This window comes from Andrographis paniculata, unplaced genomic scaffold (genome assembly GCF_009805555.1).
Source record: "Andrographis paniculata isolate CXL003 unplaced genomic scaffold, ASM980555v1 Contig83END, whole genome shotgun sequence".
NCBI classification, from domain to species: domain Eukaryota; kingdom Viridiplantae; phylum Streptophyta; class Magnoliopsida; order Lamiales; family Acanthaceae; genus Andrographis; species Andrographis paniculata.
In genome coordinates, this window is record NW_026137621.1 from 1006928 (window position 1) to 1020881 (window position 13954).

The following is a 13954-nucleotide window of genomic DNA, read 5'->3' on the forward strand; positions in this document are numbered from 1 at the left end:
AATGAATAATTGTTTCTTACGATATATAGATCGTCCTCCCCTGGCTTTAATATTTTTTTTCTTTTTGCTCCACCAATTCATCTTGATACAAAATTTCAATATGTCCTTAAGTCTTGACTTATCCAAATCTTGTCTAAGTATGGACATGCCTAAATGAAAAAAAATAATTTGATTTTTTTTTAAATATCTTCAATTTTTTCAATTCCTAATACAAAATCAAATTCGACTAAAAATAAGTAAGAACTACGCAAAATTATAGTCAATATGCACAATTAACATATACAAAGTTAGATAAACAATAAGTTCATCATATATACTTCTTCCTTCTATTAGTAAACTTTCTATTTTACCATTTTAGTTTGTCCAAATCAAAATTGTTATTTTATTTTTTTTGAGTAAAAGTAACTTTGAACTAAATTTTAAAATACTCCTGCCTTTGATTTTTCATACTAATTTTACTTTAATATTAAGGGTAAAATATACATTACAATATTTTATTACAGTACATATCTATAGAATAATAATTTAGTTTACTCTGTATGTAAAAGTCAAATAAAAAATTTACTAATAGAGGAGAGAATTATAATATATAGTCCGTCCTTCTATATTGCATGTTGTGAGCTCTTATATCATTTGATTTCAATACTAAGTTTTATAGTTGAGTACATTGACAACGGGCACGAATATGATAATTTGAATGAATAATTGTTTCTTACGATATATTTTAAATTAAAGAATATACATTTGATTAGATAAAAAACGATCTTCAAAAAACCATAAAGAAGAAAAAAAAAAAAAACTAGAGATGCAAATAAGTTTGAAAGCAGTATAAATTTCACAGTAATGAGGTAGTCATACTCATACAGGAGAGTGGCTGTGCCTAGATAGATCGATGGTGACAACATACAGATCATTCTCTTGCACACTATTATTTATTCACCACATAAGGAAAGGAAAGTGGTCGAGTAAACCACAAGATACATACATATATATATATATATATATATAGTGCATGCACTCTCTGGCTTTGCCTTGGTCTGAAACAAGTCTAGTTTTGGGTGTCGGCCTGAGCGTCGAACTCAGCCTTCTCAGCGGCAGAGCAGCAGCGATATCCGCAGCGGTACTGGCACCCGTAGCCACCTCCATATCGGCCTCCTCCGCCTCCATATCTTCCGCCGTATCTTCCGCCATACCTTCCGCCGCCGTATCTTCCGCCGCCGTATCTTCCGCCGCCGCCGTATCTTCCGCCACCATATCTCCCACCTCCATATCCGTACTGGTCAGTTTCAGCTTCACTTTCCTCGACTGTTTGTTGTTAATCCCACAAACAATTACAATAGTTATTTCCAACAATTTAAAAGAAAGAAAAAGGACATGACATGATCAATTCTGCAAAATAAAAAGCACTTACCTTGTTGTTCAGTGGCATCAGTGTTCTCAGCCAGATCTCTGGCAGCCACTTCTGAGGCAATCATAAGGAATGCTGCGAGGAAAAGGATAAGAACAGCAATTGCTTTGGAAGTAGCCATTGCTAAGTAATTCAGATAATGGAAATGAATATATGTTTGAGAATCAGTTGTTATGATTGGGGTGAGAATCAAGGAGCATTGGTTGCTCTATTTATAGGGACACCAAATGGATCACATGAGTTGCAGTGATAATATGAGTAGGGCCTTAGGTGGTTGGGTGTTGAAGTGGCCATTAAATTAATGGATAGGGATTGAGCTGCAAATTGAAGAAAAATTCAACCTTGGGTACCATTCATTACCAGCTACAAAACTTGGACTCATTTCAATTTATCTGGATGTGACATTCCACGTTGCAAAATTCCGACTTAATTGGTTGTTCAGAAGCTACTTCGTCCACTCTTATACACAACATTTTGAACATATATATTTATATGTGTGTGTTTTATTGATGTTCATAATTGTGAAAGTACAATCGAAGCATTAATTGGAAGCAAGATTTAAAAAAAAGCCATTAGGCATCAACCTCCTATCCCTCTAAGTCTTTGCATCATCCTTTCCTCTTTTCTCTATTTTCGTAGCGTTCTTCTTTCTCGATTTTAAAATTGAAGGCATGCTGAACTTCTTTATTTGTTTTGTGTTTTCAATTTCTATGAATTTCGAGTAATTTCATTTCTAGCATAGGTGTGAATTGATGTTTAGAATTAAATTTGTTAGACTTGATTTTATTTAATTTAGTGTTCATCGATATTGGATATTTCTAATTCTTCTAATTTATAAGTTTAGAAATCTTAAATTGATTATTGCGCACGTATTGATTTGAGATATCGTAACTAAATTGGAGATTGGCACCCGTAATTGTATAATTTTCCAATTGGTGTAGCAACTTAAAGGAATACTCTAGAGAAGAATTATAATCAATTTTAAACAAATCCGCGTAGGAATTTTGTTAACTTGAATTGGGCATTTCTAGTACTTAAAGCTGTCGAGTCAGTAAAACTACGGTCGTACCTAGGATTCTCACTCGATTAGGGAAATAGCTAACGTTCGTACCTTAACTATCGACAAAGTTAGGAAAAGTTGGTTGTGAACGCGTGTAGATAACTATAACCAATTTATCCAACTAGTCAATGAACTTGATTTTTAGACGATGAACAAAATTTATATCCCGAACAGAAAATTCATGCCTATGCTAGAGTTTAATCATCTTTGGTAATCTGCCTTGCATTTTATTTTATTTAGTTGAGCGAATTTATTTTCTCCTTATTTAGTGTGATAATCAAACCCTCCCATTATATATATATATATTAGAATAATTATATTCAACCGAGTGTTCAAATTATTTATATTCTCTGCGGAGACGACCCTACTCACCTAAATACTGCATTTTGCAAATTTTTTATTGCGTAGGAACTGAGAGTTTATTTTTCAGCTGTACGACATGTGTGCAATTTTGGTGTCGTTTCCGGGGAACATTATAAGGATTTTTGATATTTGGTTTTTTTTTTTTCTTAGCTCTAATTTTCACTTAATGGTTTATGCCTCGAACTGGTCATACATGTGAATTAGTGTTGGATTTAGAAATCGAAATGACTGTTTTGAGGAAAGAAGCTGAGAGAGAAATAGGGTTGTAAAAGAAATTGAGTCGCCGGAACCTGATTTGGCTATCCAACAGGCTGACATAACTAGTTCCGAAGAGAGTGAAGAGGCCAAGGAAGTTGAAGAAATTTTGACACATCCAATGGAACAACAGAGAACTCTTAGGGAGCTAGCTGCTCCCGATTTAATTCAGCATCCCTTGTGTATTACTTTTCCTGCTATAGCCGATAATACGGCATTTGAGCTTAAATCTGGACTAATACATTTATTGCCGTCTTTTCATGGCTTGGCAGGGGAGGAATCACACAAGCACTTGCAGGAGTTCGATGTAGTGTGTACGAGCATGAAACCACCGGGAATCACTGAGGAGCAGATAAAACTCCAAGCTTTTCTATTCTCCTTGAAAGATGCAGCCAAGGATTGGTTGTTCAACTTGCCCACCGGGAGTGTGACCACGTGGATGGATATGCAGCGCAAGTTCCTTGAAAGGTTCTTTCCCGCATCCCGGGCTGCTAATTTTTGAAAAGAGATCTGTGGCATCAAACAAACATCAGGAGAGTCTTTATACGAGTATTGGGATCGATTTAATAAGTCAATTGCTAGATGTCCACAACATCAGATTTATGAGCAACTTCTAATCCAATATTTCTATGAAGAACTTACTTCTATTGACAGGAGGATAGTCGATGCTGCCAGTGGATGAGCTCTTATAAACAAGATTCCGAGAGAAGCTTGGGAATTGCTGAACGATATGGCTATGAACTCTCAACAATTTGAGCCAAGGGATGTCGTGGGAGTGAAAGAAGTTTCCGAGGTAAGTTCTCCTATGCAACAACAATTGAATGAATTAACTGCTTTTGTGAGAAAAATTGTTGTATGGAACGCTCAAGTGAAGCCCTGTGGAATTTGTACGACTGTTGCGCATCCTACGGATGCTTGTCCTACATTGATAGCGGAGGTAGAAGTGAGTGCTGCAGGTTTTGCACCGAGAAAAGCTTATGACCGCTATTCGAACACATTCAACACGGGATGGCGAGATCACTCCAACTTTAGTTATGGGAATCAACAATCCTATGGTCAGCAGCAACCACCGGGTTTCCAACCACCTATGCAGCAGCAACAACAATGGACCATGCCCCAAGCACCCATGCCTGGTAACTCTTTATATGATATGGTGAAATCAATTGCCTCTAATTTTTTGCAATTTCAGCAAGAGACAAGAACGAGTATTAAAAATTTGGAAGATCAAATGTCTCAAGTTGTGAAAGAGGTGCGAGACATGAAAGAAAGGGAGAAAGGCAAGCTACCACTCAAACCCATATGAACCCGAGCAATGTTAGTTCAATGGTCTTGCGAAGTGGCAATGAGTTAGAAGGTCCGAAGGTTGTTGCACAAAAAGAGAAAGCCGAAAAGAAGATTGAGAAGGAGATAGAGCAAGAAGCGAACAAGTCAACTGATCAGGTAATCTCTAAACCACCTATTCAATCCACTTCTAATATTGTTCCATTTCCTCATAGGTTAGCTAAACCGGCTAAGACTGACAAGGACAATGAGATCATGGAGATGTCTAAGAAAGTGGAGCTAAGCATTCCTTTGCTTGACAGAATTAAACAAGTCCTCCTTAATGCAAAATTTCTGAAAGAGATGTGTACCAAGGAGAAGAAGTTGAGAGGGAACAAAAAGGTGCTAGCTGGAGAGACTGTAACACCCCGGCCGGCTCAAACCGGAGCGTCACCGCCACGGCACACCGGAAGGCTCGTTCATCAACCAACGAGTCCTACATTGTGGCGCTAAGGCTTAAATAATAAATACCAACAACTAATAGGAACTTAGAATTAAAGCGCACCGGCTTATCACTTAAGTAAATAAAGTTCAATTTAAAAGCATAAATTGGAAATAGTTCAAAATGCATTAGTCTTTAAACACAATCAACGAATTTCAAAACATTTTAGAAAGTAAGGTAGTTCTCATTTCTCCCGATGGATCATATGACGTGAATGCATCACTTAGGCATAACGGAAGCATGATCACCTACAAAAAGAATCGTAAGAAGGGGGTCAACACAACGGTTGAGTAAGCGCAATTAATCGAAGATAAATTAATACGATATAATGTCACAAAATCATTTGAAGAAGATAGTCGAATAAAATGACACGTATCACATAAGGAGAACTCACACACACGAGTCTTTTAACGCATCCCTTACACCTCCTTTTCATTCTCAAATAATAGCGATGAGCACATCACGAAGAAAACTCCATTAGGCCTTAATTAGGGCCGGCTCGACCCGGTTTTCCAACCTTATTACTTCGTATGACACGTCACTTAATTTCACATAACAAACATAGGGTCATAACCCTCAAAGGAAACTCCACAATGTGTACATAAGGGTTCGAAATCCGAAGTACACGTAAATCAATTTATTATTAGTTGGCGAGGGCACCATACGGCCCACAACCCTCTAGTCTCCAATATAACATACCAAGAGGGGATTGTACACAATCTATCCCTCCATCACGGATGACGGTCTAAAGACCTTTCCATCGTGAATGACGGGCACCTCGGAATCACCCTAAAAGAGAACCCGCCATCTCGATCCCTCAACCTAGCCCATTCGGGATCTAGTTCAAGGTTAGCTAGTTATCCTAAAATACCGGTATACCCTCACGTGTTTGCAAGGCACAGAGGTGGAAGGCTATGCCTTATCATCCAAACAATCGACGAGTTGATCGGACTCGACGGGTAGTTTCAATTACCAATTTGACCAAATACTCAACATGCTCTTAGGCAAATTTCAAAAGGAGTATTTTAAACTCAAGATATTCCAATTGTCAACATTTAACCATGCAAAGTAGGATATTAGACCCAACAAGTTCGTTATGATCTCACTTTATTTCGCCAAATAAACATTCGAAAAACATTTCAATCACAATAGGCATGGTCTAATTCCAAAAATCATAATATTTAAATATAATCGTAAATCTTTTTCCAAAAACAATAACTAGGTTAGGGCAAAACTAGGGTTTCAAACCCATCCCATAAATTCCACGATTTTCAATTTAGAATCCAATAATAATCTTAACATAAACATTATAATCAACTTTCTAGAAGAAATCGACAAAAACTAACACTTTTAGGGCAAACCCATTTGACAAGAATATTGAAAAAGATATCAATAGAAGGGTCAAGGAATTAGAATATATCAGTCTATCTAAGATTAATCCCACTTACCTCAAGAGAAGAGACCAAAATGAAGAATTTTGGAGAAGAAGAACTCCAAGGGAGAGCAGGGTTGGTGGCGGCGCTGGCGGGCGTGCTGGCTGCTGCTGCTCCTTCTTTTTTTTTTATTTTATTCTTTTATTTAACATAACATACTTAGTCCTTTATTAATTATTTTATTCTACTTTGGCCCAAACTCAATTTTTACTTTTAATTTAAACCCAACTCTTTAATTAATTACACTAAAAGACCAAAATAAATCATGCCCAAAATGAAATTGTCCGACTCCGGAAAACTTCCGGCGATTATTTTACGGGGTATTACATCCTTCCCCCCTTAGGATATTTCGTCCTCAAAATCGATCTGCATGCCCGGAGCTACCTCAAACAACTCTGGATACTTTTCTCGCATTTCTTGCTCGGTTTCCCATGTTGCTTCTTCAACCCCATGCCACGACCACACTACCTTCACCATCCTTACTCACGGTTCCGCGTCGATCTAACTTTGAAAGCCACAATCTGAATAGGTTGCTCTGACTACACCAAATCCTCCTGAAGATCCAAGACTTCCGCCTGAAGTATATGAGATGGGTCAGCCACGTATCTCCTCAATTGAGAGACATGAAAAACATCGTGAACCCTTTTCAATATCTCCGGCAAGTCCAACCTGTAGGCCACCTTTCCAATCCTTTCGATGATCTCGTACGGCCCTACATACCTCGGGCTCAACTTTCCCTTAATACCAAATCTCCTCACACCCTTCGTCGGGTGAGACCTTAAGTAATACATGATCACCCACCTTAAAATGCCCGTCCCTCCGAGCAAGGTCGGCATAACTCTTCTGGCGATCTTGGGCGGCTTTCATCTTAGCCTTGATGTTACGAATCTAATTCATCATCTCCTCAATCATTTCGGGGCCCAATACAACCTTTTCGCTTAGATCACTTCAACACAACGGCGTTCTACACTTCCTCCCATACAAAGCCTCAAAGGGTGCCATCCCAATGGTCGCTTGATGGCTATTATTGTAGGAGAACTCCACTAGAGCCAACTGATCCTCCCATCGGCCTTGAGAATCCAATGCACAAGCTCGCAACATATCTTCCAAAATCTGAATGGTGCGTTCATTCTGCCCATCGGTCATCGGATGAAAGGCCGTACTCATCCTTAACCGAGTACCGAACTCTTTCTGAAGCTTTTGCCAAAAATGCGACTGAAAACGGGGGTCGCGGTCCGAGACAATCACCTCCAGAACTCCATACCTCTTCACCACGTGCTGTATATACAACCTTGCCAACTTCTGCATGCTCCAAGTCATGTTTATCGGGATAAAAACTGCTGCCTTAGTCAATCGATCAACAACTACCCAAATGGCATCCGCGCTCGATCTCGACTTTGGTAATCCGGTCACAAAATCTATAGTAATCGAGTCCCACTTCCATTCCGGAACTTCCAACGGTCTCAACAAACCCATAGGTCTCTTATGCTCCGCCTTGACCTTTTGGCAATTCAAACACTTGGTGACATACTCTGCAACGTCCCTTTTCATACCGCGCCACCAAAAATGTCCTTTCAAATATTTATACATCTTATCGCAACCGGGATGCACTAAATATGGAGAACTATGAGCTTCTTTAAGTATCCTTTCCTTAATATCCAACCAATCCTTGGGCACACACCACCTGTCTCGAAATCTTAGACTTCCATCGCGACCAATATGGAATTCGCTTATTTCACCTTGTTGCACCTTTATCGCTAAGTTGAGTAAATCATCGTCATCAACCTGAGCCTCCCAAATCTCCCTCAAAATCTCGGGCTCAACTAACAAGATACCCATATATCCTTCAATCATCTTAGGACCCACTACCTCAATTTGTAGATTCTCGAACTCATGACACAACTCTACGGGTAATGTCATTGAACATACGTCATGACTTGACTTCCGACTCAAAGCATCAACAACCACATTCGCCTTGCCTTCCTGATATACAATATCCAAGTCATAGTCCTTTACTAATTCCAACTACCTCCGTTGTCTCATATTCAACTCTCTCTGAGTGAATATGTATTTCAAACTCTTATGAACTCCGTAAAGGTAATGTCGCCATATCTTGAGAGCAAACACGACAGCCGCCATTTCCAAGTCGTGAGTTGGATAGTTCTCTTCATGCGATTTAAGCTGCCTTGAAGCATATGCTATCACCCTTCCATCTTGCATCAACACGCACCCCAATCCTCGTCTTGACGCATCACAATACACATCGAACTCTCGGCCATCTATTGGCAATGCCAATACCGGTGCAACTGTCAACCTCCATTTCCACTCTTGAAAAGCTTGTTCACATGATTCGCTCCACACTACTTTGAAATTTTTCTTCAAGAACGATGTCAATGGACTTGCCAATCGTGGAAACTCTTGCACAAACCTCCGATAATACCCGGCCAACCCCAAAAAGCTCCTAATCTCTGTCTGCGTCTTTGATCGGGGCCAATTTTCAATAGCGCTCACTTTTGATGGGTCAACCGAAACACCATCCCTCGAAATAACATGCCCCAAAAATGCTACTTCGTTCAACCAAAATTCACACTTAGACAGTTTAGCATACAAGTGATGCTCCCTCAATACTTGTAGCACTAACCTGAGGTGATTCGCGTGATCCTCCTCGCTCGAAGAATACACCAATATATCATCAATAAAGACCACAACGAACTTATCCAAATATGGTCTGAAGACTCTATTCATCAAGTCCATGAAGGCAGCTGGAGCTTTCGTCAACCCAAATGACATCACCGTAAACTCATAGTGCCCATAACGAGTTCGAAACGCTGTCTTCAAAATATCGCTGTCTGAAATCCGAAGCTGATGATATCCCGATGTCAAATCTATCTTCGAGAATACGCTTGCTCCCTTCAGTTGATCAAAGAGGTCGTCAATCCTTAGGAGAGGATACTTATTCTTAACGGTAACTTGATTTAATCCTCGATAATCAATGCATAACCAAAGACTACCATCCTTCTTCTTAACAAATAGAACGGGCGCTCCCCAAGGAGAATTACTCGGCCGGATATACCCTTTTTCCAACAACTCTTAAAGCTGCTCATTCAATTCGGCTAACTCCTTAGGTGCCATACGGTAGGGAGCCTTAGACACCGGTTCAGCTCCTGGAATTATATCAATCGTGAAATCTATCTCACGGTGAGGCGGCATACCTGGTATCTCATCATGAAATACATCCAAAAACTCTTTTACCACCGGCATGCTCAAAAGCTGACTCCCATCTCCCAAGACATCATGTACTTCACATAGGAACAACGGGTGACCTTTACGAGTTAACTCATGTAGAGAGACAACAGACACTATCTTAATCGATGGGCGATAAGGAATCTCCTCATACACAACTTCTCCACCGCAAGGGCTCCGAAGAAAGATCTTCCTTCCACCACAATCTATTCGGGCCTGATAGGTAGCCAACCAATCCATACCCAAAATGATATCGAACTCCGCCAATTTAAGCTTCAAAAGATTAGTAGGGAATTCTACGCCTCCGATCATTACAGACACTCCTACGAAAAGACAATTGCAAGGCACTAGCTCTCCTGAAGGTAGCCTAATCTCCACCAAAACTTCTACTTGAGAATCTAATTCTAACCTCTTAGCACATCTACTCGATATGAAAGAAAGGGATGCACCAGAATCAAAGAGAATAACCACAGGTAAATAATTCACCAAGAACGTACCGGTCATGACGTCTCCCTGGTTCTCCACAACTTGCCCTCTCGTCATGACATTAATGTGACCTTTCTGGCCACTCCTTCCCCCTCCTCTTGCACGCTGAGGTGCCAATGGCAGTGTACGACCTTGCTGCTGTGGAACCGGGGTCCTCTCAAATGCATTCAGAGCTCCAACTAACTTGGGACAAAACCTCTTAACATGTCCCGGCTCATGGCAGTAATAGCAAGTGATGGGCTGGCCGTCACAACGAACTCCAGGATGAGATTTTCCACATCTGCTACAAACAGTCGGACCACCACGATTGTCACTCAAATACCCCTGAGTGAATTTAGGGCGAAATGCATAGGGTGTACCCGAAAACCTCTCCGATTGATCCTTTCGCTTATAGTTCTTCAAACCCTCGCTCACCTTCGATTTTCCTCTATCTGCCATGCGGGCCCCATCCCTCCGCTCATCATACGCTATTCGATTTGCTCGATAGATGTTAGCTGCTTTCTCGTACGCCTCTTAAAGGGTCGACACGCTGAAGCCGGCTAAGAACCGCTGAAGGTCTCTATTCAGCCCACCAATAAATCTTGTTAGTTTGCACCGATCATTCGCTGCCAAATCCGGAGCGTAGACAGCTAATTCATTAAAACGCGTGAAGTATTCTTCCACTGTCATATTGCCCTGCACCAAGACACTAAACTCATCCTCTTTTGCTCTCTGAATGTGCGGAGGATAAAACCGTGCCCTTATCATCGTCTTGAATGTCTCCCACGGTAATCCAACCAAATTGCTCCCGGAAGCCTTCTCATTATTCCACCACTTCTTGGCTAGTCCTTCTAAATAATATGCAGCTATCATCGTCTTCTCTCCTTTCGGGCATCTCACCACCTCAAATATAGTCTCCAAACGATCTAACCATTCTTCCAAAATAGTCGGGTCCGATTGACCCGTGAAGGTCGGAGGACTATGACGTAACACCGCATCCATAGCACTCCGGGGCTGCTGAGTGAACTGTCCCACAAACTGATGAAAGATCTCCAATGTCGGGTCTGACGTTTGAACGGGATCCTGAACTAGAGACTCGGGGTTTTGGGATTGCCTACTCTCAACCTCTTCATCGGAATCAGGTGCCACAGGTGGCTGACGAGCACGCCTAGGGGGCATCTTGCTAATTGAGACTAGACCTAATAAGCTCCAATTAGTCTGATAGCATGAACAATGCACATAAACACATGGAATAAACATAAAATGCAATGCATGCCATAAATGCACCCAAACCCGACTAAGCCCATGATCTAATTGTTTTTAGAAATTTTGAAATCTTCAAGTTTTATTAACCAAGAAGCATGAGCCTTTAACTTGGCTATGATACCAACTGTAACACCCCGGCCGGCTCAAACCGGAGCGTCACCGCCACGCCACACCGGAAGGCTTGTTCATCAACCAACGAGTCCTACGTTATGGCGCTAAGGCTTAAATAATAAATACCAACAACTAATAGGAACTTAGAATTAAAGCGCACCGGCTTATCACTTAAGTAAATAAAGTTCAATTTAAAAGCATAAATTGGAAATAGTTCAAAATGCATTAGTCTTTAAACACAATCAACGAATTTCAAAACATTTTAGAAAGTAAGGTAGTTCTCATTTCCCCTGATGGATCATATGATGTGAATGCATCACTTAGGCATAACGGAAGCATGATCACCTACAAAAAGAATCGTAAGAAGGGGGTCAACACAACGGTTGAGTAAGCGCAATTAATTGAAGATAAATTAATACGATATAATGCCACAAAATCATTTGAAAAAGATAGTCGAATAAAATGAAAAGTATCATATAAGGAGAACTCACACACACGAGTCTTTTAGCGCATCCCTTACACCTCATTTTCATTATCAAATAATAGCGATGAGCACATCACGAAAAAAACTCCACTAGGCCTTAATCAGGGCCGGCTCGACCCGGTTTTCCAACCTTATTACTTCGTATGACACGTCACATAATTTCACATAACAAACATAGGGTCATAACCCTCAAAGGAAACTCAACAATGTGTACATAAGGGTTCGAAATCCAAAGTACACGTAAATCAATTTATTATTAGTTGGCGAGGGGCGCCATACGGCCCACAACCCTCTAGTCTCCAATATAACATACCAAGAGGGGATTGTACGCAATCTATCCCTCCATCACGGATGACGGTCTAAAGGCATTTCCATCGTGAATGACGGGCACCTCGGAATCATCCTAAAAGGGAACCGACCATCTCGATCCCTCGACCTAGCCCATTCGGTATCTAGTTCAAGGCAAACTCAATTTTACTTTTAGTTTAAACCCAACTCTTTCATTAATTACACTAAAAGACCAAAATAAATCATGCCCAAAATGAATTTGTCCCACTCCGGCAAACATCCGGCGATTATTTTACGGGGTATTACAGAGATTGTGTCCGCCGTGCTGCAAAGAAAATTGCCACAAAAATGCGGAGATCTAGGTATGTTGTAGTCCCGTGCAAAATAGGTAAGATGAAAATTAAAAGAGCTATGCTAGATTTGGGTGCAGCTATAAATGTTATGCCTAAGTCTATTTTTAACTCTTTGAACATTGGGCCCTTGAAAGAAACATGGATAGTGATTCAACTAGCTGATAGAACTTACGCTTACCCCGAAGGGATAATTGTGGATGTTCTTGTGCAAGTGAATGAGTTAATATTCCCTATTGATTTCTATGTTTTAGATATGCATGATGAAAATTCGCCTAATCCTTCACCTATTCTGCTTGGACGCCCTTTTATATGTACTGCACATACAAAAATTGATGTTAAAACAGGGACACTTACCATGGAATTCGAAGGTGTAATGGTTCATATCAATCTTTTTTATGAATCGAATGATCCTGGGGAACCTCATGCTTTGTATTGTGTAGATGTCCTTGATCAAAATGTGGAGGAAGTCTTTCAAGTTGGAGAAAGAATGAAATTGCAATTGCAAGAGTTTGAGGAGATTCAGAACAAAGCTTTCGAGAATGCGAGGATTATTAAAGGAAATAGTAAGAAATTTCATGATCCAAATATTTTGAGAAAAAATTTTAAGGTTGGTCAAAAGGTTTTGCTTCATCATTCTCATCTTAAGCTTTTTCTGGGTAAACTTCATTATCATTGGATAGGTTCTGGGTAAACTTCATTATCATTGGATAGGTCCATTTATGGTTACTAATGTGTTTCCGTGTAGTGCAGTTAAAATATAAAGTTTGAGCACTGATAAAAAGTTTGTTGTGAATAAACTCATCTTAAACTTTACTATGAGGGGTTCCAGAGCAAGGAAATGAAGTGCGTAGCTCTTTTTGAGCCGCGTGATTAGCTTAAGAGATGTGTCAAGCCAACGACAATAAACAGAGGCGCTTCTTGGGAGGCAACCCAAGTGTTTTAATTTTATTTTGCGTGCTTTGAGTTTTTGTTGTGTTTGTGAGTCAGTCTCATGCCTTGAGTTTTTGTGTTTTGATGCAGGTAACAAATTCATGGTTGGATTAGCATAATGAACAAAGTTCTTAAGCGTGGCCATTGATGACTCCAAATAGGAGCATATTCTTAGCTTGACAGAACTGCGTATTACTCAAATTTCTGTATAAAAACCATCACAATGACCCATTAATGGCATACATTATTGATCTATATCGCTTGGCATGATCCAGAATTTGTTGCTGAGATTATTAATGATTTTTGCCCTTTTTAAGCGGTAGTCTGTGCGTAAAAAGCTAAGGCAGACGCCATAAGTGACAACCACGTCCGCTTGCAAGCGCCCAGGATACTTCTTGGAAAATATTAAGGCATGCGAGGCAAGCGGTAGCATTCACCGCCGCAAGCGACAGCCTCTCCCGCTTGCAAGCGATAGCCCAGAAGCCCACCACTGCAGATTATCACCAGATTCCAACTAAGTGTTTCAACTGCAG

The 13954-nt window shown here is 40.3% G+C and overlaps 1 protein-coding gene across 1 annotated transcript; it reads right to left on the minus strand.

The window, feature by feature from the left end:
* Positions 1-812: 812 nt before the first annotated feature.
* On the minus strand, positions 813-1601 carry LOC127241834 (glycine-rich cell wall structural protein-like). The gene is made up of 2 exons (XM_051261056.1): positions 1412-1601; positions 813-1305 (listed from the first exon to the last, which is right to left on the minus strand). Exons 1-2 carry the CDS (start codon positions 1527-1529, stop codon positions 1049-1051), a joined length of 375 nt encoding a protein of 124 aa, XP_051117013.1. The 5' UTR covers positions 1530-1601; the 3' UTR covers positions 813-1048.
* Between the last annotated feature and the right edge of the window lie 12353 nt (positions 1602-13954).

Excerpts from the sequence above, each read along its gene's own strand:
- LOC127241834 (XM_051261056.1), bottom strand. The coding sequence starts at position 1,529 with ATGGCTACTTCCAAAGCAATTGCTGTTCTTATCCTTTTCCTCGCAGCA. Across the intron at positions 1,306-1,411 it reads TGATGCCACTGAACAACAAG|TCGAGGAAAGTGAAGCTGAA; the intron begins GTAAGTGCTTTT and ends AACAACAAACAG.